The following is a 24,843-nucleotide window of genomic DNA, read 5'->3' on the forward strand; positions in this document are numbered from 1 at the left end:
TCGAGCGTTACCAGCTCTGTCCTTCAGCTCTTGCCACAAAGTCAATTCGAAATTGGGTTTTACATTTTACTAGTTTGGATCTCCAGATACAATGTGTATTGTTTGTCATATATTTCTAATCTGATTTTAAATCATATTTTCAGGATTCCCTGGAATTAAGAAAAACATTTGATATCATAGACTTAAAGAAACATCCTGAGAGGTAAGTCAGATGTACAAGCTTGCAGATACAAATGGGGAAAAAATCAAAATAGTAATTTACTGTGGGTTTTTTTGGTGAGGAAGATTGGCCCCATTGCCAATCTTCCTCTTTTTGCTGAGGAAGATTGTCCCTGAGTGACCATCTGTGGCAATCTTCCTCTATTTTGTATGTGAGTCATGGCCACACAATGGCTTGATGAGCAGTGTGTAGGTCCACGCCTAAGCTCACGAACTCTGGACTGCCCAAGTTAACCACTATGCCATCGGACCTGCCCCAGGAATTTGCTTTTTTGTAGGGTCCTTAACCATATGGAATAATAGCTAAAAGCTACTTTTAAGAGATCGTCTGCTTCAGCCATTTGCCTTCAAACAGATAAATATTAGGATAACAAAATATTAAAGCTTTCTGCTTACTGAGCTTTCAGTGTCAATAATTCCTTCAGAAACTCACGGCATCTTTATTTATCCAACCCAAATCCACACGGATTTAATTACTCCGTTTTCTTTCATCTGATCCCTGGTAGGCCAAAACAAAATGGCACCTTTGGAAAATGTCAAATATTTGAAGAAGTAAATAGCTACTTTCACTGGGGTATTTCAATCTTGGTTTGAATTCATTGTGTAATTTACTTTGCATTTATTAGATACCCTTATAATTCAGAACCCAATGGAGAACCAGGAGGGGGGGAGAGGGGAGTAAAAGGGAAGCCTCTGAGAAGCCGACTTAGTTCTCATGTTCTGAGGTCGTTTACTTTTTCCTCCGTTCGTTCTTCGTTTCCTAATGTGTTTGACCCAGTATCCAGTCTCAGGAAAGTGAGTAGGAAGTGGGTTTCCAGAGGCAGAAGTGTTGAGAGCAGCTAGCAGTAGCAACTGGCAGCCAGGGGAGAACTTCTGGGACTATTATCATTCAAAAAATGTGGTGATTTGGGGCTGTTTGATGTAATAACACAGCAAAATATTGACTTACAATAATGACCCTTAATTACCAAGAAAAACGTAAATTATGTCTATTGTTTATTAAAAAGATAGCACATTTAAGAACAGTTTCCATCCAGAATGCTTATAACTGGAAAAAATATTAAGCAAGCTTGATTTAGGTTGAAAATGTGTTGATTATGGATCAATAAAGTCGGTACTTTACTTTGGAATCCTTTTGTGGTAAAAGAACATATGAATTTGAGAATTGTTTGCTTCCTTGACTTCTGGGAAGAGGACATCTAGCCTTGGCTCTTGACATCCTTGTTTTCTGCAGCTGTAGTGTGTTCCTACAGCCTTTCTTTAGTAAAAATTGACTTGAACTTGACAGAGAAATGTAAGAAATTTAAAATCTGTTTCTAGAGGCACGCCATTAACACAGAAAAATATTTGAAATCTTACCTAATGCAATCTTTTATTTTAAAGGGAAACTCAACTTCCTGAAGAAATGGAGAAGAATTTTCCATCAAAGTGCTGTCAGAAAATAATGCAGAGAGCCGTCAAAGCAGAGTTGCACCTTTTAAATGTTCACTATCAAATGTGTCACCGCCACTGCAGAGATATTTACAAACTCGTAACGGAAAATAGGGAAGGATTAAATAGTGATTGTTAATTTTAAATCTGTATCTTCTTAGAAATTTATCACTAGCTTTAAATTTGTTCTAGAAAAGTTCTCTCATTTTCATTTGTGAAGGGCAAAATGAGGGGTAGACGTAACTGGGCGTGTTGGCTGGCCTCGGGGTGATGGGCTCTTGAGAAGCGGTGCGTTTGAATTTCATGCAGAGGCAACAGTGCGTGGTAGGATGACGAGTCCAGAGAACAGGTAGATTTGATATTTCTTATAAAGTCCAAGTATGGCTGAAGTCAGAGGTTTTGTATGACATTCTACCACATTCTCTCTGGCTTATATAGTGAGGGTTGCTCATATTGCCCCTAGAAAAATACATCTTCTGTGGTTCATTTTCTTTGACTAAACATTTGAAAGAAAAATTTTAAAGATCTGGTAGTTAGAACTAAGGATGTAATATGGTATTAGTGTTAAATGGATGACTTGGGCCTAAATAATTTAGTTTTGTGAACTTAACTTTTGAACAGGAATTTATCAAGCAATTCTACTCAGACGGAATTAGGATCAGCACTGCTGTCTGTTCTGGGAGAGTTAAAAGTTAGATACGTGAGTTTAAAAGAAAAACTAAACAAGGGTGTCCCACTGGAAGAGCTGCCCCCACTGTCATTAGAATCAAAATTATTATCTACCTTCTCTACTTTTATTTCCAGGGTATGTATTTATGTTTTAGGAATAAATTTTTTACTTCATTTAGACAGAAAGCATTTTAAACAAAAGATTTTTCTTCCCTTATCTCTCTTTCCAGCTAAAGACAGAAGAATCACATGTGTAAGTTATGGTTTCATCTAATTTAGAATTCATTAGATCTTAAAAATTGCATATTCAATTAACTTTGTTTTCTGTTTTTGTTTCTTATTCAGAACATTGATAAATTCTTTAATGAAATGTTTTATCTGTTTAGTCTTTTAGGAGCAGATTCTGAATTAGACAATCAAAGTACACATGATGTTGATGTTTCTTCGAGCCTAAAAAAGACACTCCCTCAAGTGAGATTTTTTAAAAGTAGTTCATTAGTGTAAATCTTTGATTTTATGGCTTAAGCAAAGTAAACTATAATTTCCAGAAGCTCTCACGTCCTACTTTTCACTCAACTGGCTTACTTTGTGTTCTACCATTTGAGGGATGTAACTGACTAGAAGGGACACAATGTCCTGATCAAACAGCTGTCATATGTTGAGTAGGGTGCCCATATAGTTTATCATCAAATCAGGAGATTTTTGAGAATGAAAGGTAGTGATGTTGATAATTTACCATGACAGTAGGTGTGTAAACCTGAATGTCTCAGGCAAACTGTGACTTAACGGCCACCATCGTGTTGATCCAGTGTGGTTAAAACTAATATGTTATATCTTTGTCTCAAAAGATAGAGTAAAGTGATAGCCCATTCATTTTAGATGGGGCAAAGTTTTAATTCCTCCTTTACTGAACAGATGAAAATAGTTTTTAAATGCCGGTCGTAGGTTTTCTTGATCTCTCCTGTTCCCCCAAGTACATGCTTCTCAGGTGACGGTCTATGTAACAGCACCCTGCAAATTGTGAACTGATATAGAAACATAGATTATATTCCATTATCAAGGGAGGCAATGGAGTAGGAGAGCCAAAGTTTATTTCTACTTTCTGACTTAGGTCTTAACCCCCAAGTTATGTTATTTGGGTTGTCTTAAATAATAAGATGCAATCCAAAGCTGAAAGTGAAATGCTGGATTGATTTATGTTCCTTTCTGTTAACATAAATGATTAAAAGTAATTAGCAACTTATTTATTCCATTGTTCTGCTCTTTAAAAAAAACCTCAATTATCCGCAAAGAATTAACAGATCTAAAACTGTATTTTTATATCCTCAAATTTGTTACATAGTTTGCTTAAACAGCTTGTCCATTTAATGATATATAATATTCTGGAGGGATTTTTTTCATCATTGTAATTGTAGCAACGGTACAACCTGTTTATTTGGGGAGAACAATAAATTATTTTTTAAAGTACAATATGCAGCTATAACATAATTTTTATAGTCTTAGTTTTGGTTCTAAAACACTATCTATTTTAATTTGGGATTGCATTTTAATCCCTATCTCATCAAATTAGCAGGTTATGCTTGAAAGCCAGTATAGTGTAGTGTATCTAAATTTCAGCTACTTATATACTATCTTCACAATTTTCCATAGCCATATAGTACCTATGTTATTTGCTCTGTACTTTTCTTTAAATGACTCTCCTTTTTAAATAAATTTATGTGCAAAGAGTAACGTGGGAAACAGATGTTACTTCCCATAAATAAAAGGTATACATAAGCACCTGTTAAATTAAATATATAACTGTTAAATGTTAATAGGAGAAATTATAATATGTATACCTCCAGAAATCATCCCAAATACTTCTAGTATGTGTATGCTAAATAATGGTAGTGTTATCATATAGTCACTATACACAGGCTGGGTCCATGTCCTCATTCTTATTAACTGTGTGACAGACATAAAATAAGTTGCTTAGATTCAGTTTGCTTGCCTGTAAATCCAGGTTGATGATGATTTTGCTCTGATAGCCTTCATTGTTGTGGGGTCTAAATAATGCCAGTAGAGAGCCCACCACATCATCAGAGTGCATTATCCATTGGTCCTGATTATTGTTGTTGTTTTTATTAATCTTCAGATGTCTTTATTATCTGACAATAGTCATCCTAAACAAGATACATCACCCAAAGAAGATGGTTTAAAAAGCAGTGATGTAAACGTAGACTTTAGTCACCTGAAACTTGACGATAAAGGTCAGTATAAAATGTACTGTTGGAGCTGGCCCAGTGGCATAGTGGGTAAGTTTGCACACTCCGCTTTGGTGGCCCAGGGTTTGCAGGTTTGGATCCCGGGCACAGACCTATGCACTACTCATCAACCCATGCTGTGGTGGCGTCCCACATACGAAAAATAGAGGAGGGGGGCCAGCCCCGTGGCCGAGTGGTTAAGTTTGCATGCTCCACTTAGGTGGCCCAGGGTTTTACTGGTTCAGATCCTGGGCACAGACCTGGTACCATTCATTAAGCCACACTGAGATGGGGTCCCACATAGCAGAACCAGAAGGCCCTACAACTAGAATATGCAACTATGTACTGAGGAGTTTTGGGGAGAGGAAAAGAAAAAAAGGAAGATTGGCAACAGATGTTAGTTCAGGTGCCAATCTTTTAAAAAAAAAAAAAAAAAAAGGCCTGGCCCAGTGGTGCAGCAGTTAGGTTTGCATGTTCTGCTTCTTGGTGGTCCAGGGTTTGCTGGTTTGGATGCCGGGTGCAGACATGGCACCACTTGGCAAGAGCCATGCTGTGGTAGGTGTCCCACGTATAAAGTAGAGGAAGATGGGCATGGATGTTAGCTCAGGACCAGTCTTCCTCAGCAAAAAGAGGAGGATTGGCAGTAGTTAGCTCAGGGCTAATCTTCCTCAAAAAAAAAAAAGAAAACAAAAACACAAAGGATGATTAGCACAGATGTTAGCTCACGGACAATGTTTCTCACCAAAAAAAAAAAGGAATTGTCCTGTGTCATTGCCAGAAAACAAATAATGTGGTTTAAATATCCTTAGTTCCCACTCATTAAATGAAAATAAATATTTTTAATTGACTGAAGGACATCATTCTGATTATGAATGTTAAGTACATTCTTATTACACCTACTGACATCTTTATTTATTTATTTATTTTGAGGAAGATTAGCCCTGAGCTAACTACTGCCAATCCTCCTCTTTTCGCTGAGGAAGCCTGGCCCTGAGCTAACATCCATGCCCATCTTTCTCTACTTCATACGTGGGACGCCTACCACAGCATGGCTTGTCAAGCAGTGCCATGTCTGCACCTGGGATCCGAACCGGCGAACCCCGGGCCACTGAGAAGCTGAACGTGCGAACTTAACCGCTGCGCCACCGGGCCAGCCCCTGACATCTTTAAAGTTACTTCATATATCTGATGATGCCAAATAATAATACAGAATTTTATTCTTCAAGTTCCTGTTTTCCAATCTGAAAATTCTTTCTTCTGTCCAGTTCTTCTCTCTATAAATTGTGTGTAATTTTGGTTTGTTTTATTTGTTTTGTCTCTATGAAAAGAGATTATCCTCATTCCAGATCCATATAGTCTGCCTGTTTGGTGATGGGGAGTGTGTCTCCTGGCTCTGAAGCAGTGATTCCATTTTTAGTGAAGTAAAGAGCTGCGGCACTGCTTAAAGCCCTTTGTAAAGATTTTTACTGTTAGTCTCTGTATAAAAGTAACACGTCTCTCTTTCAATAGAGTATAATTTAAAAATCAGAGATGTAAGGCTTTGAGTAAACCAGGAATCAGTGTTAATTAAAGGAAAACTGGGAGGCAGACCACTCAGACGGAAAAGTACTTGTTTTTCAGGAACTGCTGAAAATTGCTTGTCAGAATCTTTATGCTTGGTTCTCTGATTTTGCTAATATTTATTTTTATATTTATATACAAAACTAGTAATTGTCATCATGCTGATTCGTTCTGAGAAGCTTTTTAGATAATTTCTCAGAGGGTTAACATAATACATGACTCATAGCAACTTGTGTTCAATTTCTCAGATTGCAAAAATTGTCGAGAAGTAAGTGAAGACTGGTTTGACGCCAAGGAGAACCTGACTGGAGCTGACTTCTCAGGAACACAAGAAAATCAAGCAGAGCAAGACAGAGGCGATCCGAAGTTTACACTAGGTTGGTTCTTAACAGTTTGCTAAGAAATCCTAACCCAGCTCACGTGTAAAATAGTGCTTACTGTCGTCTGTGTTCTTTTGGAGAACTGAATATTTTATTCCTCTTTGTGATTTTTCTTTATAAATATAAAAAATGAGAAAATGAGCCATTTGGAGGTCAATTTTTTAAAGAGTGAAGCGAGAAAAAAATGTATCTGTAATCCTAATATTTGTGGTTTCCAAAATAGTGCTATCTAAATCAAGATATTTATCCCCTACTTTTTTCTTACGTGCCGTTACCATCGCCACAGCTATACACCTGCTACTGATATCTGTCTGATTGAAAGGCTTTCTGGTGTGACGTTTCCCCAGCAAAGGGAATTGTGTGAGGAGAGCCCTAGCCAGCGTGGACTGGCGGGGTTAGGACCCTGCGTGAAGCAGCGTCTTAGGGAGCGCTTCTCAGAGCCAGAGATAAATGGAAGACACTTTGCTTAGTTATGATGTAATTGATTGCTCTGGTTAGAAGTTATCGATCTGTTTTTGAGCTACAAGAGACCTAACAACAACCAATCCAACCTCTTTATTTTTAAGATATATGATTAAGGTGCAGGAATATGAAAACTATCCGCCAGACTCTTGGTCTTCAGTCTAGTGCTGATATTTGCTGATTACTTTATAATAAACTTTGTGATAATGAAAGAATGAAATATTTAACAATTTTCTCTTAAAAATATCGATAGAAAAATGGTCATCTTCTGTTGTACGTTATTTTTCTCCACAAGCAGACATGAAGAATAGTGAGCCCTTACGAAGAGATAAGGGTTATTTGATACACGTTGGTGGTCTCTGTCCTTCGGTATCTGAGGTATGCCAGGATCTATTTTTGAGCTTCATTTTCATATCTATTAAATGTTCATATTTTGATTCTTTGTTGTTTTTTCTACCTTTAATAAACTTTTATTTCTCTCCTTTTAGGCTGATTTAAGGTCTCATTTCCAGAAATACCAAGTCTCTGAAATATCAATTTATGATTCTTCTACTAATTACAGGTATGTTTCCCAAATTCAATAAATTTGTATTTACTGGGTGTCTGCTCTGTGCCAGAGCTTCTGTACTGGACGTCAGCCACGGTGGGGACAGAGGCAGGGCCATCCCCACAGGAGTTTTCCAGCCTGGGAGAGGGACACACGTCGACACATAGCTGCAGTCATTCATCGGTGCTGTTCTCGAGCAGATCTTTCTTTCATTAGACTTTTTAACTTGCTGTTAATGGTGTAGAGCAGAGTTATTGGGTTTGTGCACTTTATCTTGTTTCATACCGTTTCATGGGGGCAGTAGAGTGCTTTAGTTAAGAGAATGTGTTCAACAGCTAGACGGCCTGGGTTCACTTCCCAGCTCCCTCAGTAACTTGATGAATAAATCTGGACACGTTACTTAACCTTTCTGCAGCTCGGGCTCTTCCTCTGTGACGTGAGGGTACTAATAGCACCTTCGCAGCATTGCCATGGAGCTATTATTAGTTAATTAAAGCAGCAGGAATAAGGTCTGGCACGCAATAGGGCTCAGAAAATCGTATTTAATTTTATTATTTTTTATTTTAAGAACTCTTTGGTGGATGCTTTCATATGTTTTAGGTAGATAGCTATGTCATCTACAAATAGTCATTCCAATATATATGTTGCTACTTTCTGTTTTGTGACATTGTCAGAACATTCAAAAGTATCAAATAATAATGGTGATAGCTTAATGGAAATGCCTTTACTGTTTTATCACTAAAAATGATAAGTGTTTATTTCAGATTTGAAAATCTTTATCAATTAAGAAAGGATCTTATTTGTAGTTGGGGTTGAAATTTATTAAAAGTAAGTGTTTAATTTTGCCCTAAGTGGAGTCACTTATGATCATATGCTTTTTTTATTTGATGTATTGATATGTTGCCAATAAATTTCATTATATTGAAGTAGTGTTGTAATCCTAACAGTATTACTTGATGTAAAAACTCTTTTAGTGTCTTGTCGAATCCTTTAAAAAAAAAACTTTGTGGGTTTTTTTTGTATAATACTTGATGTATTATACATTCTGTATGGAAATTTAGAAAATACAATTAAGTACAAAAATACAAGGAGGTTATAAAAATTTATCTGTAATCCCCTCCTTTGAAAACAGCTGCTCTTCAGATTTGGTATGCATATACCCTTTCTAGGATAGGGCTGGCACCTTCGGAAGGCTCGCTCTTGCCCAACTTTCTCAATTATATGGTTCAAATTCTGGTTAGCTTTTCCAGCTCTTTTTGGTCTACATATTTTTTCCTCTACAAAGTCGTGAGGATATTCTCTTATATATTCTGCTAAATGTTTTTAAATTTTGCCTTTCACGTTTAAGCCTTTGATCCACCTGGAGGTTATGTTTGTATGTAGGGATTAATTTTAATTTTTTAGTATGGATAGCTCTTTGTCCCAAGGCCGCTAATCTGTGCGACTCTGTTGTATGTCAGCTTTGCAAATGCTCTACATTGTTTTAATATAAAGTTAATTAGGAGATAATTCATAAGAAATGCTTACTGTCTTTTATGTCCTATGTTTGATTTGCTTTTTATTTAGTTATCTTAGATAAATATTCTTCCTAATCCTAAGGTAAGTATAATAGCTTTTTATTTTTAAGAGTAGTTATTCTTAGGAAAGATATTTTTCAGCCACTAATTACAAAATGAAGTTTGAGACAATTTCAAGTCGTTAACAAAGAACCTGTTGGTTTTCTGTTTTTATATTTTAGATATGCATCTCTTGCTTTTAAAAAAAACAGTGATGCAAAGATGGCTGTGAAAGAAATGAATGGGGTAGAAATAAATGGAAAAGCAGTAAATGTGCGGCTTGTTAAAACTCCTGGAGAATATACATCACCACTGTCCTCCCAAAATGGAAATAGAGTTAGCTTGAATAATTTGGAGAAAAGCACCAGCAAAGAAATCACCTCAGCTTCCTGCATTTCTAGATTGCACAGAACTAGGCCAAGGCAGTTGGGATCTGAGCACGACAGTGAGTTTTTCCCTTTTGACCAAAAGGTTAGTTTTCTTGATTGATCCTTTAAATGGTCTTTGTGTATGCCATGTTGCAATAAGTAGCTTGGTGTAACAAATAACTCTGGAATCAGCAATCCTGAAGTGGGAATAAGAACGTTAATCAGCATCGTTTTTAACCTTGGGTCCACCTTAACGTGCTTTTGTACAACTCCAGTTGCTCCTGGAGGAAAACGCACATCTTTGTAGACCTGGCTGCGGAGGAACTCACTTCTCTTTAACGGGCCTCTTTGCCGAAGCTTTGCAGTCTTTTTGTCTCTTTATTTTTGCACAGCACTACTCTATAAGCAGCTAATTACACTTGCATCATTCTATTTTTCACAGCTAACCTTATCTCATAATTGTTAAAACCATAAAATGTCGTCATTTTATCATCTATGCTCTCATTTTACCCCCTTGATATTTTAAGCACCGTGTGGAAAGTGATGAAGTTGCCTTGTTCACTCTTATCTCTCCACTGTATGGCATCCTGTAGGCATTCCACAGATTTTTTAATATTTACATACAGTAAAATTCACTCTTTTTGGCGTCCTTGAGTTTAGACAAATGCATATTGGCATGTAACCCCCACCACAGTCAAGATACAAAGCAGTTCCATCATTCCTGTGGAAACATTCTCTTGTGCTCTGCTCTGTTTCCTGTTCTCTTTTCCAGAATGTCATATAAATGGAATAGTATGCAGCCTTATTAGTCTGGTTTCTTTCACTTAGCTTAATGCATTTGAGATTGAACCATGTTGTGGCATGTATCAGCAGTTCATTTCTGTTCATATTTTGACCATTTTTATTGGGTTGTTTGTTTTATTATTGAGACTTGAGTTTTTCATAGTATCACGCATCACTTAATGACAGAGATGTGTTCTGAGAAACGTGTTGTTAGGTGATTTCATCGTTGTGCACACATCATAGAGTGTGCTTACACAAACCTATATGGTAGAGCCTGCTACATACGTGGGCTATGTGATGCTGATCTTATGGGAGCAGCGTCGTCTATGCAGTCCATCGTAGAGCAAAACATCATTATGTGGTAGATAACTGTATTCTGAATATAAGTCCTTTTATCAGATAGATAGGTGATTTGCAAATACTTTTTTCTAGCCTGTAATTTGTCTTTTCATTCTTGTAGTAGTGTCCTTCTCAGAGCAGGAGTTTTTATTTTGATCAAGTACAGTTTATCAGTTTTTTTTTAACTTGTGCTTTTAGTGTCATATCTAAGATATCTTTGCGTGGGGTCAGCCCCATGGCTGAGTGGTTGAAGTTCCCTGCGCTCTGCTTTGGCGGCCCAGGTTCGTGGGTTCAGATCCCGGGCATGGACCTTCTCCACTCATCAGCTATGCTGTGGAGGCATCCCACATACAAAGTAGAGGACGAGTGGCATGGATGTTAGTTCAAGGTTAATTTTCCTCAAGCAAAAATAAGAAGAGGATTGGCAACAGATGTTAGCTCAGGGTGAATCTTCCTCACCAAAACAAAAAAAAGAAATCTTTGCATAACCCATGGTCACAAAGATTTTCTTTTCTTTTTCTTTTTTACTTTTGTGTGTGTGTGTGAGGAAGATTGGTCCTGAGCTAACGTCTGTTGCCAATCTTCTTTTTGCTTGAGGAAAATTGTTGCTGAGCTCACATCTGTGGCAATCTTCCTCTACTTTATGTGGGATGCTGCCACAGCGTGGCTTAATGAGCAGTGCTAGGTCCGTGCCTGGGATCTGAATTTGCGAACCTCAGGCTGCTGAAGCGGAGTGCACGAACTTAACCACTGCACCACCCGGCCTGCCCCGGTCATAGAGATTTTGAGTTAATTTTTATCTAATGTGTGAGGTATGAATTGAGGTGAGTTTTTTTGTTGTTGGTGTTTCATTTTGCATATGGAATTGTTCCAGCACCATTATTGAAAAGACTGTCCTATCTCCATTGAATTTTTGCACCTTCATCAAAAATCAATCAACTTTATTTGTGTGGGTCTATTTCTAGACTGTCTATTCTCTTCCATTGATCTGTTTGTCTATCTTTCCACCAATACGACACTATCTTCATTGTTGTAGCTTTATAGTAAGTCTTGAAATCTGGTAGAATAAGTCCTCCAACTTTATTCTTTTTCAAAATTGTTTTGGCTATACTAGTCTCTTTGCCTTTCTGTATAAATTTTATAATTCAGCTTGTCAATATCTGCAAAAATATCCTACTTGGATTTTTACTGGGATTATTTTGAATCCACAGATAAGAGAAAGTCCTTTTTTAATAAATGGATGAAAGAATGCATACTTGTTGGATAAGATAAAGAGTTCTCTTCTGCCTGCGTCCTTTGTCCCATCCTTTCCTAATTCCTGGAATTACCCATCCCTCTTCTGCACCGTTAGTGACACCATCACTCGCAGACCTTTCTCTCTACTCATGGTCTCACAACTCTTCCTAATCCTGACAAGATTTTCACTTGACTTCTCATTCTTTTGAAGTTATGATCCTTATTTGTTCTCTGTTTTTACTGCCAAACTTCCCAAACAGGTCGTTTATATCCCATCTCTTGATTTCTTTGTTTTCTTCTTCCTCCTAATAATCTGACTTCAATCTCTAAAACTTTACTTAAACTGCTCTTTCTGTTGTCACTAGTGACTTTTTGTGGTCTTTCCCCATCTACCTTCTTTTTGACCACTTGGCCTATTTGAAGCTGGTCATCCCTTTCTTGAAACTCTATCCCTTTCAGCTCAGTGACACTTCATGTTTAGGGTGGGTTTTTGGTACCTAACGTCAATCCAGAGTAGGAAGGAAGGAAGCAAGTACACTTGGGCTACGTGGAGGCATGAACTGGAGTTTAGCAACTGTGGCTCCTTCCCTCCTCTCTCATGGGGTACATGGGGTTTCTTGCCTCTGCATCCCTGTATGCTCTGTTCTGCTTCTCTCTCCACACTGACTTTGTCTGTCTGCTCATGATTTCTCTCTTCCTCCATTTGGCTTTATTTTGCTTAATTCTTACACTACAGTATTTTTCAGTTCATGCTCTTGTCATCATTTGACTAACTCATTTTCTCCCTGTTCCAATTCCTCGTTCTTTAGACATGGAATCTGACTGATCCAGCCTCTTTTTTATTTTATTTTATTTTATTTTTTGCTGAGGAAGATTAGCCCTGAATTAACATCTGTGCCAGTCTTCCTCCACTTTATATGTGGGTCACCGCCACAGCATGGCAGACAAGTGGTATAGGTCCGCACCCAGGATCCAAACCCCCAAGTCAGGGCCACTGAAGTGGTGTGTGCTGAACTTAACCATTACGCCATGGGGCCAACCCCCTAACCTGTGATACTGACGTTCGTTAGTTCAGGTGACAGCGCTCTTGGTCCAGTGAGTGGGGACAGGGGGCCATGGAGTTGGCAGAGGGAAGGTTATGTGGTGTAAACAGGGCGCCGTGGGCTAGGGTAGGAGTACGCTGTCTTAGCATGTGGGGACAGGGAGGCCCCTGTTACCATCTTGGTTACACTGTACTCTCGAGGGCTCCTACCTTTACAGCAATTTCCTGCCACCTTTCTTTTTCTCAGATTCTCAACATTTATTCATTCATTTAGAAAATACTTACTGGCTACGATGAGAGGCAGAATAGTGAAGACTCAGAGCAGCAGGTGCTCTGCCACCTGCTCCCCGTGATAGGCGAGGGACCTAAGCTCTGTCTGAGCTCCCATTCTTACCGTGGGAGTAACATTTCCCACCTGCAAATGTTGTCAGGTTTAAAGGAGTTTACTGCAGAAAAATTCTTAGGACAGTGCCTGGCACAGCAAGTGTACTCAATGAATAGTAGCTATTATCGTTGTTTACCAGTAATTTGGCTCTTTCTTGGAAATCTCATCCTCTCTGTGGTTTCAACTATCACTGAAACTATTGTATCCCAAACTTTTATTTATTCAACAAACAGTTATTGCTTACCAACTGTGTACACTATTCTAGGCACTGGGATAGCAGCAAGGAACAAAACAGACAAAAATCTGTGCTCTTGTAGGGTTTAAATCTAGTGAAGGAGAAAAGGCAATAAGCAAATAAGTACAACGTGTAATATTGTGGTGTGGCAGACCTGCTGGACCCTTGGTCTAGGCTCTGCAGTCTCAGCGCTCCCTTGCTGCGCTTCGGCGGACCTGACAGTGGTTTCATACACCGTATAGCCTCCTTGCCTCACTCACAGTAATTTGCCCTGTTAGTTGATCATTTTAATTTGTCTCTTCATTTGGATCATAAGACCCCTAAGTGGGGGGGTTCTATTTGATATCACTAGTTTCCCCCTCCCCCCACAGCATGTGGTACAGGTCTGGACATAGAGTTTGTGTTCATTACATATTTAGTAAATAAGATGTGCAATATTTATAATTACCACGTAGACCAGCCTTTCTCTGTCAGGTTGGACAAGAGAATTAATTAAGTCTTCTTGCCCTAAGCCTAGCAGATTTATTGTGTGTAATGAATTACTGACATCTCTCCTGTGCGTCTAGATTGGGACAAGTTGTGTCCTATCTTGGGGAAATTGAGAAAAGGGTTAACATCATTTTCTGTGTTCTGTGGTTAAGATGAGGAATCCCGGTTGAGAAAGGCTGATTTAGACATAGCCTCATGTAGTTTATCACTACGATAAGAAAACATGTTTGTCATTCTTTTAATATATGGCCCTGAACACAGCTCAAGTAAATCTACTTGATAGAAATAATCCCCAATCAAAATAAATTTCTTAGGAATTTTGATTTTACGACTTGTAATATTAAAATTTATTTTAATTGAATAAGCTGAATTGTCTGTATGTAACGGTTACTGATTTTAAGAAGATTTTTTAAATGCTTATTTAGGGTGTTAAGAAGAATTGTACACAGGTTGAATCTACTAAATTATTACCTGATACACCTATTCGATTCATACCTCCAAATACATTGAACCTGAGTAGCTTTACCAAGATCATGAAGAGACTGGCTGAACTCCATCCAGAAATTAGCAGGTAATGATTACAACTGGTTGTAAATTTTTTTTATTGAGTTCATATTAGTTTACATCGATGTGAGATTTCAGTTGTATATTATTTCTTGACTGTCACCACATAAGTGCTCCCCTTCACCCCCTGTGCCCACCCCCAAGCCCCCTTCCCCTGATAATCACTGAACTGTTTTGTCCATGTACTTATTTATATTCCACATAGGAGTGAAATCATCTGGTGTGTCTTTCTCAGACTGGCTTATTTCACTTAGCATAATTCCCTCCAGGTCCTTCCATGTTATTGCAAGTGGGATGAATTTGTCTTTTTATGGCTGAGCAGTATTCCATTGTATATATATATATACCACATCTTCTTTATCTTTATTGGTTAATGGGCACTTGGGTTGCTTCCATATCTTGGCTATTGTGAATAGTGCTGCAGTGAACATAGGGATGCATATGTTACTTTGGATTGTTGATTTCAAATTGTTTGGGTAGATACCCAGTAGTGAGATAGCTGGGTCATATGGTAGTTCCATTTTTAGTTTTTTGAGGAATCTCCATACTGTTTTCCATAATGGCTGCACCAGTTTGCATTCCCACCAGCAGGGTATGAGGGTTCCCTTCTCTCCACACCCTCTCCAACATTTGTTATTTTTCGTCTTAGTGATTATAGCCATTTTAACAGGTGTAAGGTTGTACTTAGTGTAGTTTTCATTTGCATTTCCCTGATGATCAGTGATGTTGAACATCTTTCCATGTGTTTGTTGGCCATCTGTATATCTTCTTTGGAAAAAATGTCTGTTCATTTCTGCCCATTTTTTGATCGGGTTGTTTGTTTTTTTATTGTTCAGTTGTGTGAGTTCCATATATATTATGGAGATTAACCCCTTGTCAGATATATTATTTGCAAATATTTTCTCCCAATTGGTGGGTTGTCTCTTTGTTTTGATTCTAGTTTCTTTTGCCTCATAGAAGCTCTTTAGTTGATGAATTCCCACTGGTTTATTTTTTCTTTTGTTTCACTTGTCTGAGAGGACATGGTATTTGAAAAGATCCTTTTTAAAAAGGTTCTATGTCAAAGAGTGTATTACCGATATTATCTTATTATCTTCCAGGAGTTTTATAGTTTCAGGACGTATCTTCAAGTCTTTGATCCGTTTTGAGTTTATTTTGTGTACGGCGTGAGATAGTGGTCCACCTTCATTCTTTTGCATGCGGCTGCCCAGTTTTCCCGACACCATTTATTGAAGAGACTGCCTTTTCTCTGTTGTATGTTCTTGGCACCTTTGTTGAAGATTAACTGTCCGTAGATGTGCAGTTTTATTTCTGGGCTTTCAGCTCTGTTCCATTGATCTGTCTGCGTGTTTTTGTAACAGTACCATGTCGTTTGGTCACTATGGCTTTGTAGTACATTTTGCAGTCAGGGATTGTGATGCCTCCAGCTTTGTTCTTTGTTCTCAGGATTGCCTTAGCAATTCGGGGTCTTTGGTTTCCCCAAATGAATTTTAGGATTCTTTGCTCTATTTCGCTGAAGAGTGTCACTGGGATTCTGATAGGGATTGCATTGAATCTGTAGATTGCTTTGGGGAGTATGGACATTTTAACTATGTTTGTTCTTCTAATCCATGAGCAAGGAATCTCTTTCCATCTCTATGTCATTATCAATTTCTCTCAGTAATGTCTTACAGTTTTCATCATATAAGTCCTTCACCTCCTTGGTTAAATTTATTCCTAGGTACTTTATTCTTTTAGTTGTGATTGCAAACGGAATTGTATTCTTGAGTCCTCTTTCTGTAAGTTCGTTATTGGAGTATAGAAAAGCAACTGATTTTTGTAAGTTGATTCTGTACCCTGCAACTTTACTGTAGTTGTTAATTATTTCTATTAGTTTTCCGATGGATTATTTAGGGTTTTCTATATATAAGATCATGTTGCCTGAACACAGCAAGAGTTTCACTTCTTCACTCCCTATTTGGATTTCTTTTATTCCTTCCTCTTGCCTAATTGCTCTGGCCAAAACCTCCAGTACTATGTTGCATAAGAGTAGTGATGGTGGGGATCCTTGTCTTGTTCCTGTTCTCAGGGGAATGGGGTTATAAAATTTCTATGTAAAAACACATAAAAAGTGGAAAAAGTTCAATTCCGTAACTTAGCCATATTTGGAATGCATTACTCTGGAAGGGACAAATGCTCATGTGTGTTTTCCTTTTGCATAGAGACCATATTATAGATGCTCTTCAGGAAGTAAGAATAAATCATAAAGGTTTTCTGAATGGCTTATCTATTAATACTATTGTGGAAATGACTTCATCTGTTTTGAAAAGGTCTGCTTCCAGTTACGAATAAAAGAAGCAATAAGAGGTAAGTCAGTCATATCTTTTATATTTAAATGTTACTTAAAAATTTTAAGCTATAGATTTCATTTTCTTTTCAAATAAAAAGAATATTAAATTTAAAATGATATAAAATTAAATAAACATTCTGTATTTAGTTCACTATTAATAATGAAATAAATATAAAATAAAATAAATAAGAAATACAAACTTCATTATCCCTAGGTAATCTAATTTTGTACATTGAAAATTCTGAGGATTCTACACATAAACTATTAGAATTAAAATGGTTGCTTATCAGCAAAGACAGTACACAAAAATCAATTACTGTTCTACATGCTGTCCATAATGTTAGAAAAATTATTTTTTAAAGATATTTTTAGTAGCATTAAAAATATCAAATACTTAGGAGTATGTCTAAAAAAAGATATTTAAGACCTCTATCTGAAAACTACAAAACATGGAGAGAAATTAAAGAAATCCTAAATGATGAGGGATTCTAATTCTCAATTTGAGGGATATGGCCTCTGTAGATTAAAGACTCAATAGTGTAAAGAGGTTTTTTCCCCGTGCTATCCAAGCACTCAGTGCCGTCTTAGGAAAATCCCAACAGGATATTTCTATGGAACTTGGCAAGCAGATTCTCAAAGTTATGTGGAAATATAAAAGATCAAGAATAGGGGCTGGCCCCGTGGCCGAGTGGTTAAGTTTGCGCGCTCCGCTGCAGGCGGCCCAGTGTTTCGGTGGTTCGAATTCTGGGCGCGGACATGGCACTGCTCATCAGACCACGCTGAGGCAGCGTCCCACATGCCACAACTAGAAGAACCCACAACGAAGAATACACAACTATGTACCGGGGGGCTTTGGGGAGAAAAAGGAAAAAAAATAAAATCTTTAAAAAAAAAAAAAAAAAAAAAAAGATCAAGAATAGCCAAGACTTTTTTTTTTTAAGATTTTATTTTTTCCTTTTTCTCTCCAAAGCTCCTCGGTACATGGTTGTATATTCTTCATTGTGGATCCTTCTAGTTGTGGCATGTGGGACTCTGCCTCAGCGTGGTCTGATGAGCAGTGCCATGTTGGCACCCAGGATTTGAACCAACGAAACACTGGGCCGCCTGCAGCGCGAGAGCGCGAACTTAACCACTCGGCCATGGGGCCAGCCCCTAGCCAAGATTTTTTTTAATAAAAATAAGGTAGAAAGACTGACTTTATCACAAATTAAGATGCGTGTAAAGTGACAGGAAGATGGTATGATATTGGCACAAGGATAGACAAATAGATCAAAAGAATCAAAAAGAGAATGCAGAAACAATGTTATGAGTCTTTATTCACTTGATTAGGACAAAGGTATCATTGCAAAGCAGCAGAGAATAGAACAGTCTTTTCACTGAATGATGCTGAGGGGCCGACCCAGTGGCACAGTGGTTAAGTTCACATGCTCCACTTTGGTGGCCCGGGGTTCACAGGCTCAGATCCTGGGCACAGATCTGCACACCACTCATCAAGCCACGCTGTGTCAGCATCCCACACAAAATAGAGGAAGATGGACACACACAAAATTAAAAATGTATTTTTAAAAATAAAAAATGCTGGATTAATTAGATATCCACATGAAAAGAAATTCTCACTATCACGCTGACAGGCATTCTAATACATTGCTGTTGGTACAACCAATGCAAATGAAATTCATCAGTGTCTATAAAAATTGCATATGCATTTGCTCTTTGACCCAGAAATCACACCTCACCAGTCTGTGTCTAGATACACTGGCAAATACAAAATGACTTAGGCACAAGTTTGTTTTTGTGGCATTGTTTGTAATTGCAAAAGATTGGAAACATCTACATATTAGTTATTGTGCCGTCATAAGAGAATAAGAAAGATCTGTACACTGATGGGGCAGTCTTCAGTAGCTATTGTTAAGTGACTAAAGCAAAGGAGATAATATATATAATCTGCTGTCTTTGGGTAAGAAGGCAGAAAATATTAATATACATGTGTGTTTGTTTATATTTGTGAGAAGAAACTCTGGAAGAGAAGCTGATAAAATGATTATGTGCAGAGGGTGGGGGTAGGGATAGAAAGGAAACTTGTCTCTTAGTTGAGACTTTGGAAACATCAGTGCTTTACATATGCACATATAAAATTAATGAAACCAGTTGTATATTGAATTGGTCATGTAACGAGCTAAAAGGAATTATTTCAGCTATATTAAAATAGCATTTGAGTATACATCTTATAGATATATATTCTGAGAACAACTAGAGCTCTAAAAATATCATAACTGTATGTAATTGTCTAAAGTAATATAATTATTTTGAAACTTTTATATAGAGAGAATAATTATGTTAATGTTAGGAACCAGGATCTTTGTTGTACAAGAAAAAAGATACAGGTAAAAAGTCAATAGTTGAATTTCAGAATCCTGTACTATTACATTTTAATTGGAAATATAAATTCATGATTCTGTTCTTCAAAAATACATATTTTTAGCTCTATCCACTGAAAATACTTAGAAGTAGCAACAACCTAGTGACACTGAGCACAGCTAGCGCCCAGATTGTCAGCTCTAAATACCATTTCCTGCTTTCTTCCTTTTTTTTCTTTTCATCTTTGCAGCCACTCATTTAAATAGACTGCATTATGTTTACTTTCTTAGCCATCTTCCTAACTGTCATCTTGTTTCTACCCCCAGTAATCTATTCAGCCTAATCCTGATAATCCCCAAGTTAGTTCCCAAATAATCAGTTAAGTGCTTTCCTCATTCTTCATCCTCCTAAACCAAACTATACAGGTTAGTGAATTTTTACGTAACTATGCCCAGGTCTGTATACCAGGTCAAGGTACATAAGGTTTCTGGCACCTCAGAAAGCTTCTCTGTGTCCCTTCTCACATACCCACACACCCCCTAACCACAGAGGTGACCTTCTAGGTGCTCAGAACTCAGCAGTGAAAAGATCAAATTCTTGCTTCAAGGTGCCTGCATTCCAGAGAGGAGAAGGAAATAAATCAACAAGCTAATTTCAAATAGTGACGAATTCAACAATGAAGATAAAGCAGAGCAATGGGCCAGAGGAAAACTGGGGAGGGGCCGTACTTAACCAGGGCAGCTTTGGTGAGGGCATTTCACATGAATACAGAACTTCCTCAAGGATGTGTGTTAGGATTTCCTTTTCAGATTTATTTCCCACGGTCCCGTTTGTCTTAAAAATAATAATTTTCGTGTCATAGATATTCATTAGTAAATCAGTGTTTGTGAGTCTGCCTTTGTGACACTAGCCGAGGTCCCTCATAGTGAATGAAGTCACTCGAACATCTCACTTCAGTGATTTTCTGTTCAAGACGCTGCCACGTTTTTACCACTATGACAATCCAGTTTTCTCTGTTAAAATAGAATCTGAATAGTTTTCTGTATATATAATCCCTGTGGCCTATTTCTGCTATTGATCTAGTCATAGAGTTTAGTGTTAGGCCTAGTCGAGGGACAGAATTCAATGGTAAATGAGTATATATGATACTCATTTGTGATAAATGAGTTTAGTGTCAATGATTGGTTTAGTAGTAGAGTATAGTGATAACTAACTGTATACCTTTCTGTAATATTGGATTCAGCATAATCACCACTCTTTACTGTTGATTTCTCCCTTCTTTTCTTGACCTACAGAATTTCCTTGGAGAACGTGTGTTCCCTCCTACAGAGAATGTTCTACAGCACTTAGGAAAAAATTGTGGTAATAGCACGATGATGTAATTAGGCTCAATAAATGGATCTAGCTGTTTATAATATTGTACCTTATAGTCCTCCTTTAAAATCCAGCAACTATTGTTTCTACAATATTAAGATCTTCTCTATATAAAATTAAAAGATAATTGTAATGTTTATAAACTTTCTATTTCAAACTTGTGACTTAGAGACTTCAAGCTATGTATTTTGGATCAGAATAAATGGCCATGTCCCTTTAAAAAGTCTTTGTTAAATTAGTTTTTAAAAATACTGACCAAAAGAAGGTTTCTTATTGTTTCAGAGTTCATTAAATGATTTCCATACATGAAAAATGTAATTTACTTGAAGTTCTTGTCTTAGTTTCAGTTTTCAGTTGTCTTTAAGAGTCTTATATTGAACCGTAGGATAACAGATAGACTGAATCCATAGATGCACAACATTTTGCGACGTGTATATTTTGAAGTTTTCAAGATAGTTAAATTACTGCTGTGATACATTTAATGCATTTTTCTGATTTCGTTATAGAACATTTAGATGTATTTTCCTTGTTTTCACTAGGAACAGGGAACCCATGCATGCTTTGGTAAAGTGCTGAAATTTAAGTGGTCACCATATTGCTTAAGTTTGTTTTGTAATAAGTTCTGTTATATTGGGTTAGCATGTAAATAGGAACAATTTGCAAAGCCCAATTTTATGCCTTATCTGCTAACATATAAATTTCTTTAATTTCTTACTTTTTAAAAGTAACATACTGTTTAAAGTTGCAGTTTTACTAATAGTAAGATGAACATTTAAATATGCGTTTTCTTCTTCAAATGTTTAAAATGTTTAGAGCATTCAATATTTGGTTGGTATCACTTGATTAAAAGTTACCCATTTAACATTTATATTTGATGTATTTATATTTAATAAAGGCAGAATCTATAGTTCCACTGTAAATTTAATACTTTCTGCAGGTTTGAGGGCATTTTCCAAGTGTAACTTAACTTACCAGTGTTTATGTGGAATCTACACAGATGGTGAGGCTGCACATCAAACTGCTGGATTTCAGAATTTTCCTCTTTTATAGGCTTTTTGGTTTTATTTTACATATTAATTTGTCTCCAATTATTACCAGATCCATCCCAAATGTCTACCAGGAATTGGGTTCCAGAATGTAAAAAAATAATTTAAAAGAACTCTATTAAATGAAACTTGAGAATCATTGGTTTCGGCCATACATTGAGTTAGTAGAATCCTAGAATTAGGGAGATTTTTTCCTATATGCTAAATCATGTGGTTATTTATATTAAAAGGCTACAGTCAGAGTTAGCACTGAATAAAGTTAAAACATGGACTAGACATTATTTTCAACATGCTAGCAGCAATAAGAACCATACTTCTGGTCCTTTGTTTCTAAAAGGATTTGATGAAGTAGAATTCGCTTTTAGAATACATAGAGACGAAATTACTGCATTCCTTGGGGAAAATATAGAAAGGATCATTTGAAATGATAACTTTCAACTATTTTGAAATAAAGATGTCCTCTCCAAAAACTGAAGGTAAAAATCAGGCAACTCTTGTAGATCAAAAGGCTTCCAGCCATGACCAGTAAATTCATTGCTGTCATTAAGCTTCCCGAGGTAAATATACAAGCTGGAGTAATTCATGAATCTTTTGGAACTGCAAGTGAAAAATCAGTATTTATCTTAGTCCCTAAAGTCTCTAATTTGACATTAGTTAATTATATAAAATTCTTATAGAATCTTAAAGTACTAGTCAAATTATTCCAAGTTTCCAGATATCTTCAACTAGCAAAGTTTCAGATAATACATTATTGCTCAAAATTATTTTTCTTTCATACAGTATTATTGAGACACTAAGGAGCACTTTAGCTATACCAACTATGATATACAGGTGATTATGTTTGGCAATAACCAGAGACCTAGAATGTTGTGAAAACTCTGAGACTGTCACAAAAAATGTGAGACTAAAAATTCCCATTGGCTCTGCCAGTGCCCATGTTAGTTCTAGTCAAAGGAGAGAACGCATAACTGAGAAGCTCAACACAACAGGTTAGTTTCTTTTTAAAGAAATGGTTATCCAACCAGTGTTTGGATGGATTGACTTTGCTGCTTTTTCACTATTGATAATTATATTTATTATCAAGTGTCTTCCTGGCACGTAGTAAAATGTTTAATGAGTGTTAGCTCTTGGGATTGGCAGAATAATGGCCCTCCAAACCGTCCTGTCCTCATGCCCCAAACCTGTGAGTGGGTCACGTGGCAAAGGGAATTAAGGTTGCAGAAGCAAGTACGGTTGCTAAATCCGCTGAGCTGGAGTCAGTCAATGATCCTGGAGTATCTGGGGGGCAGAAGAGAGAACCGGAGAAATGGCATTTCAGGGAGGACTCCGCCTGCTGCTGCTGCTGGCCTTGAGGATGGAGGAAGGGGCCCAAGCTAAGGACTGCAGGTGGCCTCCGGAAGCTGGAACAGGCAGGGAAACAGACTGTCCCCTAGTGCCACCAGAAGGAATGCAGCCCCGCCAACATCTTGATTTTAGCCTCGTGGAACCTGTGTCAGACTCCTGCCTTCCAGAAGCATAAGGTAATGAATTTGTATTGCTTAAGCCACCAAGTTTGTGGTAATGTGTTACACCAGCAATTACAAAGCTATAATTGTTATCTCTAGAAAAGTATCAGGAACAATGTAAGATTGTTTACAGGTTTTGCATGTCTTTGCCTGAATTCTGACTCTTAGGGAAGAAACAGTTCTGCGCGAGCCATGAGTGTTATATAAACCCTCAGCTACCAGTGTTTGCATAGAACTTACATCTTAATAATATCATGATCGTTAAGGTTGATAGTAATATTCTCCTGACAGATCAGGGAATGTCATTATTATTTATATAATGGGCATCGATTGCTGTAAACGACTTTGCTTTAACTGCCAGGAGCGAGCCCTGAGCTTGGGGTTCATCTCTCATAGTGCACTGTTTAAGAAGGCATGCTCTGAAGCCAGCTTCTCTGGGTTCAGATTCCTGCTCCAACTTTGCTGGCTTGTTTAGCCGTGGACAGGTTCCATCACCTCCCTGGGCCTCCATTGTCTGGTGTGTGAAATGGAGATAAGAGGAGGACCTGCCCTCGTAAGCATGGGGTAAAATAAAGCATTTACCTGAGGACTTGTTGGGAGCTGGGAGCGTTCAGTCAGGGTTCGCAGCTGCTGCCAGCGCTGTCGTCAGGCAGTGTGCAGGGATGCGTCTCTGTGCAGTGACTGCGCCCGGACTTGTTGGAGTGTCCTGCTGTTCTACTTTCATTCTACTGTTTTGATTTGTTTTTCTCTTCTGTGAATGTCTATAACTGCCTCAATATTCCTTAGGATGAAGTAGGCCAGAAATTAGTATGTTAGGGACACTTGATTACAAACAATAGAAGCACAACTCAAACTAGCCAAAGCACAAAAAAGGGAACATTAACTTACATAATTGACAGCTGCAGAAATGACTTCAGGTATAGCCGGATCAAGAGGCTTCTGCCTTCTCTCTCCCTCTCTCTCTGATTCTCTGGTACACACACACACACGCACATACACACTATCCTGAATAATTAGGAGTGGTTACAGTGTTCACTAAGAACTTCTGGGAAATAGGCACACGGGCGGCAGTGTTCAGATTATTTGGTATACAGCTGTTTTTTATTTAGCAAGAATTTTAGACTTGCAGAAAAGTTGCAAAAATAGAGAGTTGATATATGCTCTACATTCAGCTTCCCCTAATGTTAACAATTTACGTAACCATAGTAAAATTATCAAAGCCAGGAAATTAACATGGGTGCAGTCCTCCTAATCACAGATCTTACTCAGATTTCACCAGTTTCCCCCAGCGTTCTTCTTGTGTTCTAGGATCCAGTCCAGTGCCCACACTGCATTTAGTTACTGTTTTCTTCATCCTCTCCAGTCTGTGACAGCTTCTATTTTCTTGTCTTTCATGACCTTGACATTTTTGATGAGTACTGATTAGCTGTTCTGTAGAATACCTTTTGATTTCAGTGTATCAGCTGTTTTCTCCTGATTATGTTGACGATATGCGGTTTGGATGAGCGCCACAGAAGTGCTGGGTCCTCAGTACACTGTGCCCTCAGTACACTGTGCCCTCGGTACACTGTGCCCTCAGTACACTGTGTGGGGGGCACATACATGCCTTACAGGCGATGTTCTCCTTCATCGCTTGGTTACCGTGACCTCTGCCGGGTTTCACCACTGTAATGTAAACTTACTGTTTTTCCCTTGTAATTGAGGGAGATCTTGGATAAGTATG

General features: G+C 37.7%; 1 protein-coding gene and 1 long non-coding RNA gene across 4 annotated transcripts in view; one reads left to right on the forward strand and one right to left on the reverse strand.

Annotated features, from left to right (window-relative positions):
- Positions 1–21,476, forward strand: part of RBM44 (RNA binding motif protein 44) — a 36,779-nt gene extending 15,303 nt beyond the window's left edge. The window contains exons 4-16 of one of the 2 annotated variants that reach the window (XM_070269614.1): positions 144–202; positions 1,603–1,762; positions 2,270–2,455; positions 2,550–2,572; positions 2,706–2,790; positions 4,454–4,568; positions 6,371–6,499; positions 7,263–7,342; positions 7,453–7,526; positions 9,250–9,538; positions 14,370–14,515; positions 16,710–16,854; positions 20,491–21,476. In XM_070269614.1, the coding sequence (XP_070125715.1) occupies positions 144–202; positions 1,603–1,762; positions 2,270–2,455; positions 2,550–2,572; positions 2,706–2,790; positions 4,454–4,568; positions 6,371–6,499; positions 7,263–7,342; positions 7,453–7,526; positions 9,250–9,538; positions 14,370–14,515; positions 16,710–16,839 (1,476 nt within the window). In that variant the 3' untranslated portion in view covers positions 16,840–16,854; positions 20,491–21,476. The remainder of the gene's footprint in view (positions 1–143; positions 203–1,602; positions 1,763–2,269; positions 2,456–2,549; positions 2,573–2,705; positions 2,791–4,453; positions 4,569–6,370; positions 6,500–7,262; positions 7,343–7,452; positions 7,527–9,249; positions 9,539–14,369; positions 14,516–16,709; positions 16,855–20,490) is intronic. The other variant, XM_070269615.1, reaches the window with a different exon arrangement.
- LOC111773872 (uncharacterized) overlaps positions 1–24,843 on the reverse strand; it is a 36,122-nt gene that overhangs the window by 5,555 nt on the left and 5,724 nt on the right. Inside the window, exons 1-2 of one of the 2 annotated variants that reach the window (XR_002808533.2) lie at positions 24,009–24,147; positions 23,703–23,901 (exon numbers count right to left, since the gene is read on the reverse strand). The exons of the other annotated variant lie outside the window; for it this stretch is intronic. This is a non-coding gene — a long non-coding RNA (uncharacterized lncRNA). Of the gene's footprint in view, positions 1–23,702; positions 23,902–24,008; positions 24,148–24,843 lie in introns of those variants that run through there. 2 annotated transcript variants of the gene reach the window in all.

The sequence above is a fragment of the Equus caballus genome, chromosome 6 (assembly GCF_041296265.1).
Source record: "Equus caballus isolate H_3958 breed thoroughbred chromosome 6, TB-T2T, whole genome shotgun sequence".
NCBI lineage: Eukaryota > Metazoa > Chordata > Mammalia > Perissodactyla > Equidae > Equus > Equus caballus.